The sequence below is a fragment of the Alexandromys fortis genome, unplaced genomic scaffold, assembly GCF_014885135.2.
Source record: "Alexandromys fortis isolate MF-2015 unplaced genomic scaffold, M_Fortis_MF-2015_v1.1 scaffold_56, whole genome shotgun sequence".
Lineage (NCBI taxonomy): Eukaryota > Metazoa > Chordata > Mammalia > Rodentia > Cricetidae > Alexandromys > Alexandromys fortis.
In genome coordinates this window covers 7,124,328-7,146,603 of record NW_026067935.1, presented here as the reverse complement: position 1 = coordinate 7,146,603, position 22,276 = coordinate 7,124,328, and the positions used below count along the sequence as shown (strand labels likewise).

The 22,276-nt window shown below is 42.7% G+C and overlaps 1 protein-coding gene across 8 annotated transcripts in view; it reads right to left on the bottom strand.

The window, feature by feature from the left end:
* The window catches only part of Clip1 (CAP-Gly domain containing linker protein 1), a 118,828-nt gene that overhangs the window by 60,859 nt on the left and 35,693 nt on the right, over positions 1–22,276 (bottom strand). For 5 of the 8 annotated variants that reach the window (XM_050146523.1, XM_050146525.1, XM_050146528.1 and 2 more), the window contains exons 2-8: positions 19,763–19,954; positions 16,500–17,044; positions 13,108–13,232; positions 10,823–11,045; positions 7,248–7,445; positions 6,615–6,718; positions 5,480–5,540 (exon numbers count right to left, since the gene is read on the bottom strand). In XM_050146523.1, coding sequence (XP_050002480.1) covers positions 5,480–5,540; positions 6,615–6,718; positions 7,248–7,445; positions 10,823–11,045; positions 13,108–13,232; positions 16,500–17,044; positions 19,763–19,847 — 1,341 coding nt within the window. In that variant the 5' untranslated portion in view covers positions 19,848–19,954. Of the gene's footprint in view, positions 1–3,830; positions 3,864–5,479; positions 5,541–6,614; positions 6,719–7,247; positions 7,446–10,822; positions 11,046–13,107; positions 13,233–16,499; positions 17,045–19,762; positions 19,955–22,276 lie in introns of all 8 variants that reach the window. The other 3 variants (XM_050146520.1, XM_050146521.1, XM_050146522.1) reach the window with 1 other exon arrangement.

Here is a 22,276-nt window from a genome sequence, read left to right as displayed (position 1 = left end):
TGGACACTATGAACAAAGGAATGAAGGTGGGAGGAGGACATGAGCTAGTCTGTTGAGAAAGAAAAAAAAATGGAAAACGCATGAAGCAAGATGAAGTTTCAGATGCATGCAGCCAAAAATATGTTATCTTGATAAGTGAAGTTTATCAGCACAAATTAGAATAGTTAATACTCCTCTATCATCTTCCTTCCCTCCCTCCCCCAGCTATGGCTACTTGACATTAATGTGTATGTAACTGACTCAGGGACTTCACGAGGTTGTCTGACTCTCAAAAAGATCACCACTTTCACCTATAGGTAGAGAAAGACAATGCCACAAATCTTCAAGCATTCAGTAGGTCCCCAGAGCAGACTGTTGGATCTGGCAAACAACTTGTAATAAAAATGAGTAGAAGAATCATTTTAATAAGAAGAATCTGGGCTGGGTGTGGCAATTTAAACCTATAATCTCAGCACTTGTGACACTGAGGCAGGAGGATTGCTGCCAAGTACAAGGCTAGCCTGCGCCAACATAGTGAGTTTAAGAGCTGTGCTATAGGGTAAGACCCTGTCTCAAAAGAAGAATTATATATAAAGGAACAAGCCAGGCCGGTGGTGTCTGCGGAAGTGGGCGAGGGGCTCTGGCTGAGGTTCTCTACAGCAGAATACAAGCTGCAGATGCTCTAACTGCCTTCCAACCAGGATTTTTCAAAGGCTTAACTGTCTGTGGAGAAGAGGGGAGGATTCAAGATTACAAAGACAATATTTAGTAACAACTACCCACCATTGCCTCTTCCTCTGAAAAATGTCAACTAAGAAGATCTCAGCAAAAGAAAAGCTACACTCCAGATTAAGGGACTTATTTTTATCCTAAAATGAAGTCATTCCTTACCAGCTCAGAAGACAGGAGAGGATGACAATGCAGTATGAGTGGGATCCTCGGAACCTCACACTCACTATGACTCCCTTTCCACAAATCCAGTTACCTGACTGGTACCAGGTGGTTCGCTCTGCCTAACAGGTTCAAGTGTGGCCGAGTCTTGCTCCACTAGAAATAATCCTGGTAGTAGTCTTTTTTTTTTTTTTTTTTTTTTTTTTTTTCGAGACAGGGTTTCTCTGTGGCTTTGGAGCCTGTCCTGGAACTAGCTCTGTAGACCAGTCTGGTCTCGAACTCACAGAGATCCGCCTGCCTCTGCCTCCCGAGTGTGGGACTAAAGGCGTGCGCCACCACCGCCAGGCCTGGTAGTAGTCTTAAAGTACTTCCTCCACCAACTCTCCTACCCAACTTGTCACTAGGACACTTGACTGACAATATCAGGATTAACTTAAGCTATCAGTCTGAACAACTATGGGCAGTGAGAAAATTATAACAGGTCATAACAAAGTGACCCTGGCAGTATAGAGCTTGAGTAGACAGTCCAAGCTATGAACATGTACGTTGGTTTTCTGATGACTGCAAGGCATTCAAGGGGTCACTTTGTTTATGAATCAAGCATAAACAACCATTACAGGATATTTAAAAAGTGAGCAGAAAACTTTTTTTTGAGACTGGATCTCATTATATAGTACTGGCTGCCCTGGAACTCCACTTAGAGCAAGCTGGTTTAGATCTTAGAGATCCACCTGCCTCTACATCCTGGAATTGAAGGTGTGCACCACCACACTCAGACAGAAGGCTTGAATGAAAGAAAAAAAAACATCCTTCACTTACACTTTCTATATTCTGTTGTCTGGACAGTCCCCTGCATCCATGTGTACTACAGAGAGAAGCTATTCAATACTCTTCTTTTACCAAAAAAATAACTTAATCCAGATCTATGTAGTTACAGTTATAGCTTCAGGAATTCAAGCTCAAGGAAAAGGTCACTCACTATGTGCAGATAAAAAACAAATATCCAGCCAGGCATGGTTATGCAAGCCTACATAGTCCCAGCACCCGAGGAAGCAGAGACAAGGAGATAGAGGCCAGGTTATAGAGCAGATTCTAGACCAGCCTATTATTCCATAGCCAAATTCCCATTTTTGGAAGAAAAAAAAAAAAAAAGCCAAGAGAGCTGGCTTTTACTAGTTCCAGCATTAAGCAGCTTGAGGCAGGAGGATCACCACAGGTTCAAGAGCATCCTAGGCTACAGAGTAAGACCTTGTCTTTAAAAGAAAGAAACAAACAAAAAAGAGCTGGGCGGCACATGCCTCCAGCACTTGGAAGGCAGAGACAGCCAGATCTTTGTGAGTTCGAGACCAGCCTGGTCTACAGAGCTAGTTCCAGGACAGGCTCCAAAGCCACAGAGAAACCCTGCCTCAAAAAACCGAAAGGAAGGAAGGAAGGAAGGAAGGAAGGAAGGAAGGAAGGAAGGAAGGAAGGAAGGAAGGAAGGAAGGGGAAGAAGGGGAAGGGGAAAGGGGAAGGGGAAGGGAAGGAAAAGAGAACCTGGAGGTGGTGGTACACACCTTTAATCCCAGCACTGGGGGTTGGGGCAGGGGAACAGGGGCAGGTGGATCTCTGAGTTCGAGGCCAGCCTGGTCTACAGAGTGAGTTCCAGGACAGTCAAACAGCCAAGGCTATACAGAAAAACTGTCTCAAAAAACAAAACAAACAAAAAATAGAAAGGAAGGGAGGGAGGGAGGGAGGGAGGGAGGGAGGGAGGGAGATAAAGAAACAAACAAACAAACAAAATCCATATACTATTTCCTCCATTCAGACCTTCCAGCTGAGTGAAGCAAAGAACCCTGCCCCCTTATAGAAGGGGGTACTCACAGTGGACTTTTACCAGTAACCCACCTCCATGCCACAGCCTGTGCTAAAAGTGTGACACTGAACAGGACAGCCCCTTAAAATGATTGCTTTCTGAGACAAAGATGTGGCATCCCAAGAGGAAAATCTTGGGATAAGGGCTTGGAAGGAGAGCAAAGGCCTTGCAAGAAGCACACAGAGAGGCAGGAAGGAGGTCCCATGCACACTGACACTGGAGGCAACAAAACCTGTTCTGGATGGAGAGAAGAGAGAGACCCAGATCACTGAAGTAGCTTCGCAAAAAGGAACCCTCATCAAAATGTTAATGTGAGTTCTCTATCTCAGTCAATGCGTAGTCAGAGAAAAAGTCTTTGTTTTGATTTTGTTCCTTTGAACTGGAAAATCAAAGCCAGAAGTTTCAGGTCTTCTCCATTGGTAGCACAGCTGGCAGTGTGTACAAGAAGCAGTGTTCTGGAGGCCACTTTGGTGTCTATACTGGGGGAGGAATCTCAGGAAGAAGAGGGAGAACCAGCACCACACCTGCTGCTAGGAAAACCTCCCTCAATGACAGTAACTTAAAATATCCTGCATATTCAGGGAGGAATACTGGCCTCTACTTGCAGACAGGAGGAATAAACACAAGCTGGGATTTCTTATCAGCTACACTGGCTAGCAGTGGGAGCATGCACAAAAGCAACTGGAAGCATCTAGGCTGGGGTCAGGTCAGACTACTTGGGAAGGGTCTCCCAGCATTTCCACAGCTCTCAGTTCAGGTGTTTATGCTCCCCTCACCAGCATCCCTTTTGAAGTCATTCTACCAAAATTAGAAAACATGATAAGTGAGGTGAAGGAGGCCATGCCCTCATACAATTTCTTTCCTTTTTAATAAAAGGTCTTTAAAAAGCAAATATTTACCTATAATTAAACAGATTAATCCACAGAACTTAATCAGTTTCTTAAAGATACAAATGCACGTGCTTTGAAAGCCACATGCACAGCAACACTAAGAGGAAAGTCCCAAGGTCAGATTATGCAGTTAGTATTTTGAGTGTATCAGTAAGCACTTTAATCTGGACCAATCTGAGTTAAGGGAAATACCCACACGGTTAAGTGCCCTCTTACATTCTCAGCATCTTCAGAAATCTGGCTCTTTTGCTATCAGTAAAAAAAAAAAAATAAAAGAAACAAAAGAGATTCAACTAAAGTTTCAATCTGTGTTAGAGTTTCAATATAACTTTTTGATTAATTTCAAGTAAGTTTATCAAACAGACTATACTAGCCTACTGCTAATGTAAATATTTTTCCAAACTCGAGAGGCGGTAATTCTCATGAATTAGATGGTGATATGAAATTTCTAATGAGACTTTGGGGTGTTTTTAAATGGATGACAACAACACAAAAGTCAACTAAAGGATGTGACTACATATGAAATGAGTGAAGAAGGTTTCTATTAAATTATTAATAAGCCATTAAGTTCTAGACCTTATAAAATCACAACTCAGAAACTGTTCCCTTTATTCTTTATTGACTATAAAAATATATCTATTTCCAAAGAAATCAGAGTTCCTGTTTGGAAGGACTCCTTAAATTTAAGCCAACAAACTCCAAAATCTTGACAGTAGCAAACAAACAACAACACAAAAAGAAACCCAACAACAACAACAACAATAAGCACACACGCACACACACACACACACATATATATCTCGTCTGCTGGGCATGGTGGTGCACGACTATAATCTCAACATCTGGGAGGATTGCTACAAATCTGAGGCAAGCCTGACTTGAATTGTAAGTTCTAGACCAGCCAGCTACATAGTGAGGCCATGTCTCTAGGTCCACTCAATAGTCAAAGACTGTATAGACAAGTACAATTTTTACAAAATGCTATGAAGACTTACAGAATCTTCAAATTTTGAAAAAGTTAATAATTTATATTTGTCATATATGTGGCAGTGGCTTAAAAAGCATCCAAACCACTTAACAGCAGTATATAATTCAAAACTAATTGTAATTGTTAAGAAAATAAGAAACCTACTATTATAGGAAAATGGGTGGTTGGTTTTTTTTGTTTTTTGTTTTTTTTTGGAGCCTGTCCTGGAACAAACTCTTGTAGACCAAGTTGCCTCTTCCTCTAGAGTGCTGGGATTAAAGGCATGCGCCACCACTGCCCGGCTGAAAATGGATGACTTTTAAGTATGACATAGAAGTGGCAAAAATTGCTCCTGGTTTTTGGTAACTACATTATTTAAAAAACAAACTATCTAATCCCTGGCACCAATCAATCAATCAATCAATAAATAAAATGAACTACGAGAACACACTGTTTACTTTTATAGTGTTATAAAGGATTTGTTTTGCCCCACTACAGAACAAAGCAGAGCCACAACAAAGATGCTTTGCTATACACTATTATGTTGAAACTTAGTTTTTTTTTTTTTTACAATGCTATTTCCAGCATTTGAGGAGCAAGCAGAGTCTTACTAAGACTGTCTTAACACACACTGCCAGATTTATGACTTGATTAAATCCAATTAGCTTCCAATTTGAAGCACAAGAAGAGTGCTGAACATTTTAATTGCTGCATGGATTAGGATACTGCAATCACAGGTGCAAGAACCAACCATCCTCAGCACAACCCAAGTGACCAGAGGCGGGATGCCCAACATCCTCTTGACCAGCTGTTCTGACAAGGATCCCTGGCCCAGTGTATCACTTGTATTTCTCAACACTGGCATCCAGAAAGGCTTTAGAGAGCTAGAAGGGTTTACCTCAAGATCGCCTTTGGTAATTGATTCTTCTTCTACTCGGAACTGAAGGTCCTCAACCTTCCTGTGGAGTAAAACCAAAACAAAGCATTGAGGAAAGTGCTAAGGAATACCTTACCCCACAGCAGGCAGGAAGAGCAGTTCCCCGGTGAATTTGGTGTCCTTGATGAAAACAAACACTTCAGAGACATAGATAATAAAGGTGTGTATCTTTAGAGCACTAGTGTATAAAAGCTGTGCTGTAGTTATTTAGAAATTCCAAATTTTATCTAGGTATCAATTCTAGAAGGCATTTGGTAAAAAAATTTGAAAAGAAAAAAATCAATTGTTTCCCTTGGGCACACACACCAGAATGGATGAATCAATCAAGATCAGATCAACCAGGGGGCTGGAGAAATGATTCAATAGTTAAGAGCACTGGCTGTTCTTACAGATGACCTGGGTTCAATGCCCAGTACCCACATGGCAGCTCACAACTGTCTATAACTCCATTTCCAGAGAATATGCCACTTTCACTCAGACATACATGTACTCAATGCACATTAAAAAATAAATAAGTCTTAGCCAGGTTTGGTAGAACAATGCCTTTAATCCCATATGTGGGAGGCAAGGGCAGAAGGCTCTCTAAATTCAAGGCCAGCCTGGTATACAGACTGAGTACCAGGACAGCCAGAGCTACACAGAGAAACCCTGTCTTGAAAAACAAATAAGATTAAGTTTCTTGCCGGGCGATGGTGGCACACGCCTTTAATCCCAGCACTCGGGAGGCGGAGGCAGGCGGGATCTCTGTGAGACCAGCCTGGTCTACAGAGCTAGTGCCAGGACAGGCTCCAAAGCCACAGAGAAACCCTGTCTCGAAAAAAAAAAAGATTAAGTTTCTTTATAAAGACTAGGTAAGAGAAACCAGTGATGCTGGTTTAGTGATGCTGACTAAAGTTATCCTCGGGAGGTTTAGCATTCAGTGGCAGTAAGGATCTGTTAATCAAGTCAGGAGAAGCTCCATCAATGCCCACTCTCTCCACATATCAGACGTCAGTTTCGGCTGAATACAGTCATTCCCTGGGTTTTGTCAACAAAGTTGTTGACAGTAAATTTCTTGCTAAGACAACATGGAAAAAAGATTACACCCAAGGATCACCTTCTCTCCTCTTCTAGTTGGTTGAGGAGCTCCACTTTCTCCCTATCAGCAGCTTCTACCATTGTTCGCAGCTGGTCCATCTTGGCTTCCAGTTCCAGGACATGCTGGGGAAGCAAGAATGTTAGTGAGTAGCCCAGGGATACTTCCAAATGGGTATGGCTAAGTGTGACCACGATGGGTGGGCATCAGTCTTGATACGTTCTAACACTTTCTATCTCAGGTGGTTATTCCTGGCAACTTTCCTGTAAACTAGATGACAAAAAACTCCACATCATATAGCAACAGAAGGCAACAGTAATACAAGTCTCAGCTTTTCCAATATGAAACATATGTCAATAATAATCTACAAACAACATCTGTGATCACTAAGGTCCTAGTAATGATCAGTTAATGCAGACAGACTCAAAGCCTAGACATAAAGACCAAATGGCTACGATAAAATCAAGAAGAACAAAACTTTATGATGATGGAAACTGGAACCCAGACCACAGCTTTCCAACAAGCTCAGAAATTGATTCTCATTTCCTATGTTCAGCTCCAACTCCCTGGCTCCAAACACCAGGCACTCTTTCTAGCCTCATCACTCAATTTAGAAACCACCACCATATCCACAAGATCAACACCAGACTTCACCTGGTCATGCCCATCTCGGGCCAGGGCTAGCTCCTGCTCTATCTCCCCCACGTGGCTGGTAGCCTTGGCCACCTCGGCCCGCTCCAGGTCCCGCTCAGCCAGCAGCTGTTCAATGTGCTGCTGCTTCTCCTTCAACGCCTCCTGGAGGGCAGTGGTGCCCGAGATCTTGCGGGCGTAGCGGGAGGAGGTTTCAGTCAACTGCAAAGGAAAGTCAGAGAAGTGAAGGGTGATGGTGCTACCGGGGAGGAAAGGAATGAGCAATGCATGCATAGCAGGCATCTCCTCGGCAAAGCAAAAGTGCGGTCCCAGCTTGTGGGTTTGCAAAATATTAGGCAAAGTTCTCACCAAAAAAAAAAAAAAAGACCTCTTAAAACAACAACAACAAAGAAATAGAGAAGCTCACAGCAAAGTTGAGAGGATGTTTAGAAGATGAACGTGTAGCTCAAACATGGGTACTTTGAGCTCAGCTGACAGGGACTGGAGGAATCTAGACAGTTTTCACAAAACCAATTTTAAAAGTTTCTCTAAAGTCAGATATAATGGCTCACATCTGTAATCCAGGACTCAAGAAGCTGAGGCAGGGGAACAGCCAATGAGCTCGAAGCCAGCCTGGGCTATAGAGTAAAACCCTGTCTCAAAACAAAGCAAAACATACCAAAGTTCTTTGAACTACTTCAGCCTGAGCTATTGTTATCTTCTGATAACAACATATGGCTAACCTTTTGATCTTGGTCTTAAGGCTGAGTTTGTAAAGCTTCCAAACATTGTTAGGAAATGAAGACACAACCCTCAGAGCCACAGCTCTTCAACTGATGAAACAGGTAGATTTTTGTCAGGATTTCCAGCATTTTTCTTTGCAAAGGAAAAACTTGGAAGATATCACGCTGGAACCTGGTCTCTAGGATTTGGATCCCAATCACTAGATATTTATAAGATTTAAAAGCAAAGTCTGGGTGAAGAAAGATAGACAGTCACACACAGAAGGAAAAGGAAATGAGAAGATGGAAAGGAAAAAAAGAAACCTATGAAGAAAAAGAAATGGTAAGTGGGAAGAAGACAACAGGGCAACAGTGGGGCAGGAAGGAAGAAGTAAAACAGAAGGACAGGAGGTAGCTGAGACAAGGGCTGAAGAACCCTGAGAAAGAATGGGTTTTCTTGTTATCTATCCACCTCTGTCTTGAGCTAACAGTAGGATAAAACCCAGAGGAAATGACCTGCCGAAGTGGCAGCAGGGAACTGGACAAGATGAAGCACATTCCTCTCTGCAGGCTGGGAAGGTTTTGAAAACGTTTGTCCATAGCTTTGACTTAGCAGTTGCTGGATCCAGATCAATTCGCCCTTTGCTTCCTCTGCTCTAGGTCAGTCTATCGAGCCCTCATCTCAGGGAGCAGACAGTGGAGGATCTTCATCACATCAATTAATCCATCAATCTGATTGGATGAGCAAAAGAATCCAATCAAACTTACACTGCCTTTTGTTGTTCATTTTGTGGAATTTTTTGAATTATTTGAATATACTGGGCACAAAGTCCATTTCTCTCTTTTTAGCATTAGTCCAGCATTCCCGCCTTGCTGCATGGTTAAGTTATACTTCTCACTAACATCTCCTTGAGTACATTAAGTGTGAAGTCACCAAACCATGTGCACAGATTTGCTGCAAGGGCCCATGAAAACTCATAGGGACGATGAAGGATTTGTAAAATCCTGAAGAAATGCAAGGATAGCTGTTGAACAGCATGCAGATGACTAGATCAGGCACTTCAGTTTCAGTTAGGCTGTGATCTACTCCGTTCAACAGCACCATGTCTGCAAAGTTGGATGCTGGGAACTGTGAAGACAAAAACAAGTGCTATGCACACATCAGGGCAGCACAGGAAAGGAAGGCCCCAGAGGTAAACACAATTCCAAGGCATGACAAGATGCACAATGCCCAATAGGAACATGTTCCCTAACAGAGAGACACTATAGTTACTGAAGAACTAACTAAATACTAACTTTTCTGGGGGTTGTAGAGATGGCTCAGTGGCTAAGAGTGCTTGCTGTGAAATCATGAGGACCAGAGTTCTGATTCCAGCACTCACCTAAGAAACCAGGTGTCCCACAAATGCCAGCTCCAAAGTGCCCGACACACACCTACATGCGCACACGCACACACACACGCATACACACACAGATAAATCAATCATTCAAAAATATAAACTTTTCAATTTCTATCTACCAAATACACCTCTCAAGAAAAGTTAAAATCACATTATGTTGTATCCCCATTATGCTCTTCCTATCATTTCTATCAGAAACTATAGCTACCCCACAGAAATATACCAAGAAACAAAACTGTCTCACAAGACAAGGAGATAGCTCTTGATAGTTTTCTTCTATAAATGAACTGAGCTATGAGAAATTAAAACTTGTCTGCTAAATGTTAGGAGGGGAGACTGAAGGATCCAGGAAGAGCTTGGTATTCCCTAAAGAAATGGACATAATTGACAAGCTGGTAACAGTTCCTCAGGGAAGGACTCCTCCAGAGCAGACATGTCATGGAACTGTTCCAAGACCGCAGAGTGACGTCCATGCCGGGATGTACTGAGCCTTTGCTCTCCACCTCCACTCCATTGCTCCTGTGATATTTTTCTCCTGAGAATCATTTCTAATTGAACTGTTAAGGATGCAAACTAAAACAGTCTAAGACATGTTTATTTTACCTGCAGCTCACTGGCAGAAGAGTATTACAACCACTTAAGAGACTTCACCGCCCCCCTCCTCTCTCTTCCTGAATAGAAGGTAAATGAGATCAAGGACTGGAACCCTAGTGCTGAGGTCACCATCTTACTTTCTAACTATTGCCTCGAGTCCACATAAAAAAGTTGACATCCTGAATTCAGGTGGGAATAGAATCTTACTCCCATTTCTGATATAAACAACACCTGCCTCGTTTCCAAGAAATGAAATTAAGGGCAAGGGATGACATCAAAATAATCTGAATACTATATCATATTCACAAAAAGAACAAGGTGCTGCTTTAACTCCAGCAATTCCACTTTCAATGCTCTAAATGGGAAAAGGAGAAGAGAAAAAGGGACCAAGAGAAAGACATGAAGAGAGAAAACAAAACCTAACAAGGCTCTTCCTAGCATCTTCAAGTTCCAAAAGATCACTCAGAATCATCTGTTCCACATAGGAGCACTCACACATTAGCAGTGGATTAGACTACACTAAAATTATAAAGCATTAAATTCTCTCAAAATACACTGGTCCCTAAAATTGTTAGACGTCAAAGAGAAAGAGACTTATGCCCATGATGAATGGGATCCCTCCAATTTCCCTGACATTTGGGCCCAAATAATTTCAAATAATAAAGAGTAGTTACTACAAACTTCCCAAGAACATGCATTAAAGCCACTATGAATAAAAGTGCCGCTAAAATTCTATTCCAAAACTCATGGACTTGCAGGAGTCACAGCACCAAAACTGCCTCACACAGACTTTCACAACAAGCTACAGCCGACACTCAGCACACAAGCAAAGCGGGGCACTGGCTGTGGGCATTTGGTGCCTCAGGAAGGAGGGGAGGCTTACTAGTCCTGTTCGGCTGGGTTTGCTGCTCACAGAAGAGGCCACAGAGCTCATGGAGCTGAGAGAGGAGGCGGAGGGGCTGCGCTTCAGGTTGGCAGGCGTGGTGGCCATCACTCGCCTCACAGCAGCTGCTTTGGCTTTGGCTGGTGTAGTAGAAGGGAAGCCAATCTTTGTCACTTTGTGGACAGGAGCAAACAATCCATACTTGGGCTGACACTGAAAATACCTTTAGAGATAAATAAAAGGAGGAACAAATACAACTTAATTACAATAAATAACAACTATAACAAAACACTCTTCCAACTCAAAATGTGTGAGATTATGTAAGGACATAAGTAGTTCTGTTATGTGATAAATGTAAATAGAAGTGTAGAGACTTAGGGTCCCCACTTAATAAAGTCATGACAAGCAAGACCAGTAGTCACACAAGACCCTGACTCTGGCAGATCCACCGAAGTAAACTAGAAATGTCAGTTATCCGAGGACACTAGAGATTGTGGCAATTACAATGCTTAAGAAACAGGATGGCTTTGGGGCAGAGGATGTGGCTCAGTGGTAAAGGCTTGCTTCCGTGTGAGAGACCTGGTGCTTGGTTTTTGATACACAGGACACACACAAAAAAAGTGAGATGGCTTCATAATAATTTTTACTGAGAGATTTTTATCTCTGTGAGTCACGATGTTTGGGGGTTAAAGCTCATATAGGTCAATGTTAACTAGATGTCACGATCAACATACTGTATACCAATAACGACCATGCACCATCTCACAGCTGCACTCAAGGCTGTCAGAGCATCTGACGAGGAAACAGTCTAAGCCAGCATGACTCCATGCACTGAAATCCAAGCACTTCGGAGATGAAGAGGATCAAGGAGCTCAGGAACAGCCTTGGCTACTTGAGTAATTCGAGGCCAACTTGAGCTATGTGAGCCCAAAAAGAATTATGAGAAATCCTTGTACATCCCTCTACTCCAAGGGCAGAGCAGGAGTGCTCTTACAATAGGAGGGGTGCTCCGTGGCTAGTTCCCAAGCACAGATGGATTCTAATCAGACATGAAGACACATTTTACAGATGGATTCTAATCCAAAACGAAGACACATTTTACATTTCTTTTTCTAACAAAGGCTGTTACCTTCTCTTTGCCACAACTCTTCTCCTGATGCTCAGGAACTTGTAGAGGCCCACTACTTTCTTTTTTTGGTTTATGTTTTGTTTTTCAAGACAGGGTTTCTCTGTGTTGCTTTGGAGTTTGTCTTGAACTCGCTCTTGCAGACCAGGCTGGCCTCAAACTTACAGAGATCTGCCTGTCTCTGCCTCCAGAGTGTTGGGATTAAAGGCATGCACTACTACCACCCAGCTTGAGACCCAATACTTTCAAAAAAGAAAGCCAGAAAGAAAAAAATCTTTGCTGTGCAAAGTGATACTCAATGGCCAGCTGGTCTAGCCTAATTGGAAACTCCAGAGCAATGAAAATCTTGAAGCTGACACCTAAAGCTTTCTTCTGGAATGTGCACAGGGGCATATGAATATGCATTAAAAACAAAAACAGGGCTGGAGAGATGGCTCAGTGGTTAAGAGCATCGCCTGCTCTTCCGAAGGTCCTGAGTTCAATTCCCAGCAACCACATGGTGGCTCACAACCATCTGTAATGAGATCTGGTGCCCTCTTCTGGTATGCGGGCATACATGGAGGCAGAATGTTGTATACATGATAAATAAATCTTTAAAAAAAAATTTTTTTCTAGTTAGGTTCCAGAAATAAAAAAGTCTAGATGCTGTAATATACACCTTTAATCCCAGCACTGGGAGGCAAAAGCAGGTAGATATCTGTGAGACAGAGGCCACTGGTCTACATAGCAAGTTCCAGGACAGCCACTACTACCTACATAAAGAGACCCTGTCTCAAAAAGTAAATAAACAAATAAACTAATGAATAAATAAATAATAATAAAAGTATATCTACCAGAATAAATAAATAATAAAAGTATAGCTCCTAGGATAGACAGACAGACAGATAGACAGATTCAGTCACAGTAGCTCATATCTTTAGTTCTGATACTTGGAAGACTGAGTTGGGCAGGAAGACTGCCACAAGTGCCAGGCTAGCCTGGGTTACACAAGCGGTCCCAGGCCAGCCTGTTCCAAAGAGTAAGGGTGCCTCATTAAACAAAACAAAGTTTATAGCTCCTCAGACAGCCACTTCCACTTTATTACTCATGTGTGGTGAGTTCTGCTAGCAGACACCTATATGTATGAGGGAGAAGCAGTATCACACAATTCCAAACCAACCTTGTTCCAGCAACAGCACCATCATTCTTCCCCAAGGGTTCATCTAATTCCACACCACACCACTCCCCCTTGGCAAAGTCAGTCTCTCCAAGAAACCGGACTACACCAGCCTTAGTGCCACCAACCTAAAAGAAGAATAAAAGGTGAAACTTAAGATAGAAACATTCAATAGCTTATTCCTTGTGGTCCTAATAAATGACAGGTGGTGCGGTCCATCTTCCCATCAGCAGCTTCTTTGCTTTGTCTTCTCAACTCTTCTCAACCCTGAAGCCACACTGGCTGCTTACCTAAGTGACACACTGCTAGACTGACCTGATGCCTGGTGTAGTCCAATAATGCAACATTCTATATCATTCTATATAATATGTAATCATTAAGGCTTCTTACCAAAGTATTATCTTACTTAGAAAAACACTTGATACCAGGCCAGCAGGCAGACTCATTAGATAAAGGCACTAGCTGCCCCAGCATATGAGCCTAACAAGTGCATGCAATCTCTGGTACCCACATAAATGTGGAAGGAAAGAACTGATCTCATAAAATGTGTGCCCACAAATACACACATACACAATAATAAATAAAATAAATTTTAGAAAAATGCTTGATTACTTTAGAGCAATTCTCCTGGTTGGAAATAAATTATTTGCTATAAAAGTAAAAACCCAGCAGCAACAAAGAGAAGTAAAACTCATCTGTGACCCTAGATTCTTTGTATTCTCTTGTATTTCCTTTGTCTCAACACAGTGTCGTATTAAAGACACAATCTACACATGTAGTTTGGGCTCACTAACTGCATAGCAAATGAAAATTTAAACTTTATGCTGGGTGCTGGTAGCATACCAGCACTTAGGAAGTGGAGGCAAGAGGCTGAGACGTTCAAAGTCATCCTGCAGCACATAATAAGTTTAAAGCAGGTGGATCTGAGTTCCAGGACAGTCAGGGCTAACAGAGAAACTGTCTCAAAAATAAATAAATGAAAGGAAGAAGAAAGGAAGGAGGGAAGGAGGGAGGGAGGGAGGGAGGGAGAGAGGGAGGGAGGGAGGGAGGAGGGAGGGAGGGAAAGAAGGGTAAAGAAAAAAATAATGTAAGTACTTTTAAATGACCAACTCTACTGTAAAGGTTCTGTTTCCTTACAACTGTAAAAATAAAAAAAAAAATGCCACTCCTCACGATTTTATTCACATGTAGCCAAAACTAAGAATCTTATAAAATCTTTTCCTAGCCATCTTTAATATAGCTATAAACTAGTTACCACCGAAGCCACCCATCAGCATTACTGTGGTTTCCCTCCTCCAGGTCCACACACAGCAGCAGCATTTCAACCCCTGCTGCTCAGCAGCCTGCATCACTTGCCTGGCCACACCCCTTCTGCAGAACATGCTTTTCATTTCTCACCTTTTCCTAACCTTTGGTCATTCTCCCACACCAGTGCGGAAGACTGAACACAGGGCCCTGTGCATGCTGGGCACGTGCTCAGTCTGTACTGAGTCCACCTGTACCACAGTCAAGTCTTTTTCAGTAGACAGGGTTACCCTGGCTGTCTTGGAATTCACTATGTACAAAAGACTGGCCCCAAACTCAGAGATTCACCTGCCTCTGCCTTCTGGGTGCTACGACTAAAGAGGTGTGCCACCATGTCTGGTTATCTGGTTAGGCTTTGAACTTCCTGCTTTGGTTTCTTTCCCTTTTTTTTTTGGGGGGGGGGGGGTGTTTCAAGATAGGGTTTCGCTGTAGCTTTGGATCCTGTCCTGGAACTAGCTCTTGTAGACCAGGCCTCAAACTCACAGAGATCCACCTGCCTCTGTCTCCCAAGTGCTGGGATTAAAGGCGTGTGCCACCACCGCCCTCTATAAGAGCAGCACCACTATGTGGATCTGACTTTGGTTCCCATGTGGTAGTTCACAAACATCTGTAATTTCAGTTCCAGGAATCCAATACCCTATACACATACATACATACATGCAGACAAAACATTCATACACACAAAATTAATAAATATAATTTTTCATGGAGAAAAAATAATAAATGTAGTATTTTTCATAGCTAATGAGAGTCGATGCTGAAGTCTAGGTTCATTGTGGCACCAATATGGCCAGACTCCACTAACACACTAAAGGCTAGGGGTGTAGTTCAGTTGGTAGAGTACTTGTCTAGCACACACAAATCCCTGGGTTTGGTCCCCAGTACCACATATATCAGGTGTGATGGCAACACCTATAATGCCAGTACTTGGGAAGTAGAGGCAAGAGGCTTAGAAGTTCAAGTCAACCTGGATTACATAGTAAGTTTAAGAACAACCAAAGATACATGCGACCCTGTCTCAAAAACAAAACAAAATCCTCACATTACGGCTTAGTTTCCAGTGCTACAGTGTCCAATGAAGTGGGACCTGGTGGGAAGTCTGTGGTTTAAGGTGGAGGAATAGGACCCTCATAAATGTAGTAATGTCTTTCTGCTGACTGAGTTAAGCTCTGGTAGGATTAGACACCGTGAACACGGGTTGTCATAAAGCAAATCTGTCTTTTCTGAGCTCCTCTCTAGACACGTGCATTGATTGTTTTGCAATAGAAACTGGAAACTTGGGGCATCTGAGCCAGAGGCTCTCTGTTTCCACCCCCAGCCCCGGCTATAAGTGTGTGTCAGCAGTAGTGTGTCTACCATGCTCAGCGTTTATGTGGATGTTGGAGATCAGACTCATGTTCTCGTGCCTGCAAAGCACACACTTTACTGAGCTATCTCCCCAAGCTCCCTGACTCTGCCCAATTATTTCTTTTTTGTTTTGTTGTTTTTTGTTTTTAGAAACAGGGTCTTGCTATATAGCATAGCCAGGATCTGAACACTCAATCCTCCTGCCTCTGCCTCAACAGAACTGAGATTGTAGGCACTCAATACCATGCCTGGCAATATTTTTAAATTTTAAAATTTTAAATGAAACAGTTCAGATTTCTAAGTCCCTTTGCGCGTGTGCATGTGTGTGCGTGCATGTGTCTCCCTCCCTCCCTCCCCCTCTTTTTCACTTGTTTTTCATTTTTTGAGACGGGTTTCTCTGTGTAATCTTGACCGTCCTGGAACTCCTGCTGGAGATCGCTTCTGCCACCTGAGTACGGGGATAGTGTGCCACCATCGCTCGGCGACCATGCTTAGTTTCTAAATCTTATTGTTTTAACTAATTTAAAGTAAAAATGCTTCTTATTTCTAAATCAAAGATTTATGTTTAAAAAACAAATGAGTGTGATGGAAGGAAGCGTGATGAAGAGCACTGCTGCAGCCTGGGCTACAAAGAAAGACTTTATCTCGAAGAACAGAAGGAGGAACAATTAGAAGAGGAGGAGGATGTTAAAATGGACAAGTGAAGGACCAGTGGCCACAGTGACTTGTGCACACCAACTCACCAACACCCTGTCTCCGATCTTGAGTTCCCGCTCTCCTTTCTTGACGGAGCCAGCCTCTGAAAGGTTGGAGATCGACTCACTGGCAGTTTTCGTCAGGTTGCTGATTTGTGATGGAGTTGAAGTTTCTTTTGCTGTTGACTGGGATGGTTTGTGGGGAATATTGGAGGGAGTGGCTGCAGCAGTGGACAGAGGTGAAGCAGTTCTGACAGGAGCTGTCTGCAGGCCATTGGCTTCATCTTCTGCTTGCACCTTCCTTGTTAACTTTGAAGGCCGGGTAAATATACCCTTTAAAGGTTCACACTGGAAATACCGAACTCCTGCCACCGAACCATCGTTCTTTCCTATGGGTTCATCTAAAACAATCCCAGCCCACTGGCCTGGTGCAAATTGAGTTTCCCCAAGAAACTGGATAAATCCAGGCTTACTGCCATTCACCCAAACACGTTCTCCAACTCGAAAGTCATCCACAAATTCATCTTGGGCCTCAGAGGATGGAGGGCCTGTGGTTTTTTCACTGGGTGCTGTCTTCTCCACTGGAGCTGCAGCTGAAAACAAAGAAGGGTTAGAAAGACCCAACATCATAATCAATAGTTACCTTTTAACTTAAAGAAAAACACAGAGTGGGCTGGAGAGACTGCCCAGTGGTTATAAGCCCTTGTCTGCTCTTGCAGGGGGACCCAGGTTCAATCCCTAGCACCCACATGGTGGCTCACAACTGTCCATAATTCCAGTTCCAGGGATCTGACATTCTTTCTCTGCTGGCCCCAGACACCCATACACATAAATAGTAATAATAAAAAAAAAAAACTTTAGGCCGGGCTGTGGTGGTGCACACCTTTAAAGCCAGCACTCAGGAGGCAGAGACAGGCGATCTCTGTTAGTTCGAGGCCAGCCTGGTCTAGAGAGCAAGTTCCAGGGCAGGATCCAAAGGTACAGAGAAACCCTGTCTCAAAAAACCAAAACCAAAACCAAAAAAACAAAAAGCTTTAAACCTAAAGAGAGAGAAAACAATAGCAACAGACCATGACTTGTTGGACAAATTTTGTGTTGGTCTGTTTTTAAGCAAGGAGGCAGAACAGTCAAAACCATGAGCTGCGGAGTGAGGTTTATTCTACTTTTGCAATTAAGACTGGATATCATTAAGGCAAGAAAAAAAGTTCTGAGTTCATGGCCACCCCACTCCCTTCCTGACCATTTCAGGAATACCTGTCAGATCCACTAAGACCCATTCATTCTCATATCAGAATATGTTACGCCAACTAAACTCAGATCATTTAACCAGACATGGAGTCATGCTTGACAGATGAAAGAATTTGGAGCTAAGGCCTCTGCCATCTCTATAGCAACACTATTACCTCCTTTGCTGGTGGAGGTAGAATCACAGTATAAACAAAAAGATAGCCAAATGCCCTGGGAAGGCAAAATACTTTAGTGCAACATCTTCCTATTATAAAGATAACAGTTAATATGCCAGAAATGTGTATTTATACTGAAAGCATCCATTCAGTCATCCAATAAGGATTTTTTTTTAAATATTTAGTGTAATTTGGAAAAGTGCACATTCCTAACCAGACTATCATGATCTCAGGATGTGACACAACCTCCCTGATTTAATTTCTTCCCCTGTAGGGAGGCAGTGACATCTCTCTTGAAGGCACTTAAAATTACTTAGCCGGGTGATGGTGGTGCACACCTTTAATCCCAGCACTCGGGAGGCAGAGGCAGGCGGATCTCTGTGAGTTAGAGACCAGCCTGGTCTACAGAGCTAGTTCCAGAACAGGCTCCAAAGACACAGAGAAACCCTGTCTCGAAAAACAAAAAAAAAAAAAAAAAAAAAAATTAAATGACTTAATGTATTTATTTGTCCTCTACATATTTAAGCAGCTCCTGCGTGTCTCTAGGACTAGTTCAAGGTATTGTTCTCTGCCAGGAAGCAAAGCAAGACAGCACAGTCCGTGCCCTCATAGAGGTCAGAGAGACAAGAACACAGGTAGCCTGAGTGCTGCAGAAGACAAGCCCCGACACACCCCCCCAAGAGTTGACATTAGGCTGAGGCCTAAGTGCCAAAAAAGTATAAGCAATACTGGGAGAAAACCCGAACTGTGAGCAACACTTTTGTGTTGTTTGTAAACTCCCAGCCTAAGGCCATTTGTTTTGCAGCGGTTCTCAACCTTTCACAGGGTCATCTAAGACCACCAGAAAACACAGATATCTACATTACAATTCATAACAGCAGCAAAAACAATTATGAAGTAGCAATGAAATAATTTTATGGTCACCTCAACATCAGGAACTGTATTATAGGGTTGTAGCATTGAAGTTGAGAACACTATGTTAGAGCCACCTGCATGGACTGAATCACATGTGCATAAAATGTCTGGGAAAAAGCTTCCTCACTGGCTTGAAAGTCAACTACAGTTCAGTTAGTGTCATAAAATCTTTAGAGTAGACTACTGTTTGTTTGTTTATAATTCCATGGAGAAAGATCTGGAAAAATTAAGAGAAATCAAAATACCTTCTTAATACTACAGGGATCAAATAACTCAAGAGACTTAACTTGACAATTACTTTAACTACTCACACCAAATCCACTAATTTAAGAAAGGATAACCTCCAAAAATGTGATTTTTAAGAATTCTACATCTGCCAGACTATGGTGGTGCGTGCCTTTAATCCCAGAACTCGGGAGGCAAACAAAGGCAGGTGGATCTTTCTGAGTTCGAGGCCAGCCTGGACTACAAAGGTGAGTTCCAGGACAGCCAGGGCTACATACAGAAACCTTGTCCTGGAAATAAAAGAATTCTAGCTCTGAGTGGCTGTGTGTGGCTCACTAGGTAATGTGCTCAGAGGACTTTAGGTTGGTGCATCAGCATAAAGAAACAAGAGGGGGGCAGAGGGGACAGAAAAGTCCCTGGAGTTCACCAGACAGCTACCCTAGCCTCCATGTCCAGTTCCAGGTTTAGTGTCTCGAAAGCTGGGTGGAGAACAACTGAAGAACATACCTAACATGACTCTGACCTCCAGAGGTGCATGGAAGGTGAGTGTGAATGCACACATGGACACACAAGTTGTGTTGTTGTTCTTTGTTTTGCTCTGTATTTTCTTTTCCAAAGAAAGGATTTCTCTGCATAGCTGTGGCAGTCCTGGAACTAACTCTGTAGACCAGGCTGGCCTCCAACTCAGAGATCCATCTGCCTCTGCTATGCAGAGAAATCCTGTCTCAAAATGAAATAATATTTAAAAAAATAAAAAGTAAACATTACCAGCGGCAGGTGTCTTCAAGGCTGTGCTTCCAGGCTTAAAGATCTTGGTAGGGGCCTTCAGCCCGCTTGGTTTCAGCATACTCATTTTCTTGGAGGGTCAGACGGCTCTCCCTTGTTGGTACCACTATCTTTCCCCAATCATCCATACAAATGTGGGTGTTTCTATAGAGAACTTAAGTCTCTCGATTAAACCTATCAGGAGAAAGAGAACAGGGACAATAGTTAGTCCAAATTCCAAACTGGGTACAGTAGTGATGCATTCTTTTATTTAATCTGGGTAAGAGAATCACAGGAAGTCATCGTTTTGTTGTTTGGTTTTTTTTTTTTTTTTTGTGGGAGGTGCTTCTGGAGAACTCACTACTTTTTAAGAGTATAACGGAACTATAAGAAAAGTGTTTCCCAAAGCTGAAACAGTGGCACAGTGGTTAGAGCACTGGCTGCTTTTCCAGAGGACCGGGGTTCAATTCCCAGTACCCACCAGGTGGTTCACAACAAACTGTAACTCTAGTTCCAGGGGATCTGACACCCTCTTCTGGCCTCCACAGCACCAAGCACACACGTATACAGACAAACAAGCAGGAAGCAGGTGAAACACGCACATAAAATGCAATAAAATTAAAAAACAAAACAAAACAAAAAACAGAAACCCTGTCTCGAAAAAAAAAAAAGTGTTTCCCAATTGTTGCTATATTCATTTTTGTTTCCTATTTGGATTTACAAATATGTTTTGCTTTGTTTTGTTTAAGACAGGGTCTCACTATGTAGCTCTGGCTGTCCTGGAACTATATAGACCAGACTGGCTTTGAACTCATAAAGATCTGCTTGCTTCTGACTCTCTAGGGCCAGAATTAAACTCCCCGTTTTGAGGTTAAAGGCTTGCACTACTACACCTGGCTAGGAGTTATGGAGATTTTAAATCTTCATTTTACATTACAAGGGTCTTCCAGCACCAAGTGTCTCTAGTTCAGATACTTAAAATACCTGGGAGCCAGGGCTGGAGAGTCTGCTCAGTGATTAAGAGCACTTGTTCTTGCAAAGGATCCAGATTTGATTCCCAGGATCCACAAGGAAGTTCACCACCTCCTCAGGAAGCAGACACACATGTGGTACACACACAGACATACATGTACTCATATACACTAAATAATAAGTGGGGGTAGCAGAGGTTGGGGGGAGGAACTGGGAGGAGAGGAAGGAGGGAGGGGAAACTGTAATCAGGCTGGGAAAAAATTAATTCATTAATTTAATAAAAATGAAAAACCTTGGGTGCCAAGAAAGCATGTTCAGTATTCCCTGCTTTCATTACTAGTGTTCCAACACCGCACTAAGGGCTATGAATGCCAAAGCCTGATTTGTAGCCTATGGAAAGACCAACCTATGCCCAGAGCAGCAACACCACTGTGCGTTAACATCGAGGGTTCACATACACAAAATAGGCAATTATTAGACGAGTTGGTGCTCAAAGTGTGAATTATCAGCACCACCTAGAACTTGATAGAAATGAGGACTTCAGATCTATGGAAACAAACCCTAGGTGGGCTCTGCTATCTGTAGCTTAATAAGCCATTCGGGTGATTCTGATGGGAGCATTTAGAACCACTACTAAATTATTGATCAAAAAGTAATCAGCAGCCGGGCATTAGTGGCGCACGCCTTTAATCCCAGCACTTGGGAGGCAGAGGCAGGCGGATCTCTGTGATTCCGAGACCAGCCTGGTCTACAAGAGCTAATTCCAGGACAGGCTCCAAAACCACAGAGAAACCCTGTCTCGAAAAAAAAAAAAAAAAGTAATCAGCAGGGGCTGGAGAGATGGCTCAGTGGTTAAGAGCATTGCCTGCTCTTCCAAAGGTCCTGAGTTCAATTCCCGGCAACCACATGGTGGCTCACAACCATCTGTAATGAGGTCTGGTGCCCTCTTCTGGCCTGCAGACATACACACAGACAGAATATTGTATGCATAATAAATAAATAAATAGACAGACAGATAGATAAATAATTTTTTTTTAAAAAAGGAATCAGCAGCTCAATTTCTCAATTACATGCACATGAATCATCCACAACTGACTCTCAATTCCCCTCCGGCAGCTCAGAGCTTTTCCTCCTCCATGGCTCTGTCCCAGGGGTTCTTCCTGCCTGCAATGTCCTTTCCAAGAAAAAAAGAGGGAAAGGACAAGGCCTGTGAATTGGATGAACATCAGAAGATTCTTGTCAGAAATCAAGTTTAAAAAGTAAATTGAAGGAGAGGCTCAAGCACCTCGGATCAACTAAGAAACTGATCAACTTACTGACCTTACACTTCAAATGCAAAGCCTTCAAGATTCTACTAACATTAGCCGGGCAGTGGTGGCGCACGCCTTTAATCCCAGCACTCGGGAGGCAGAGGCGGATCTCTTGTGAGTTCGAGACCAGCCTGGTCTACAGAGCTAGTTCCAGGACAGGCTCCAAAGCCACAGAGAAACCCTGTCTCGAAAAAAAAAAAAAAAAAAAAAAAAAAAAAAAAAAAAAAAAAAAAAA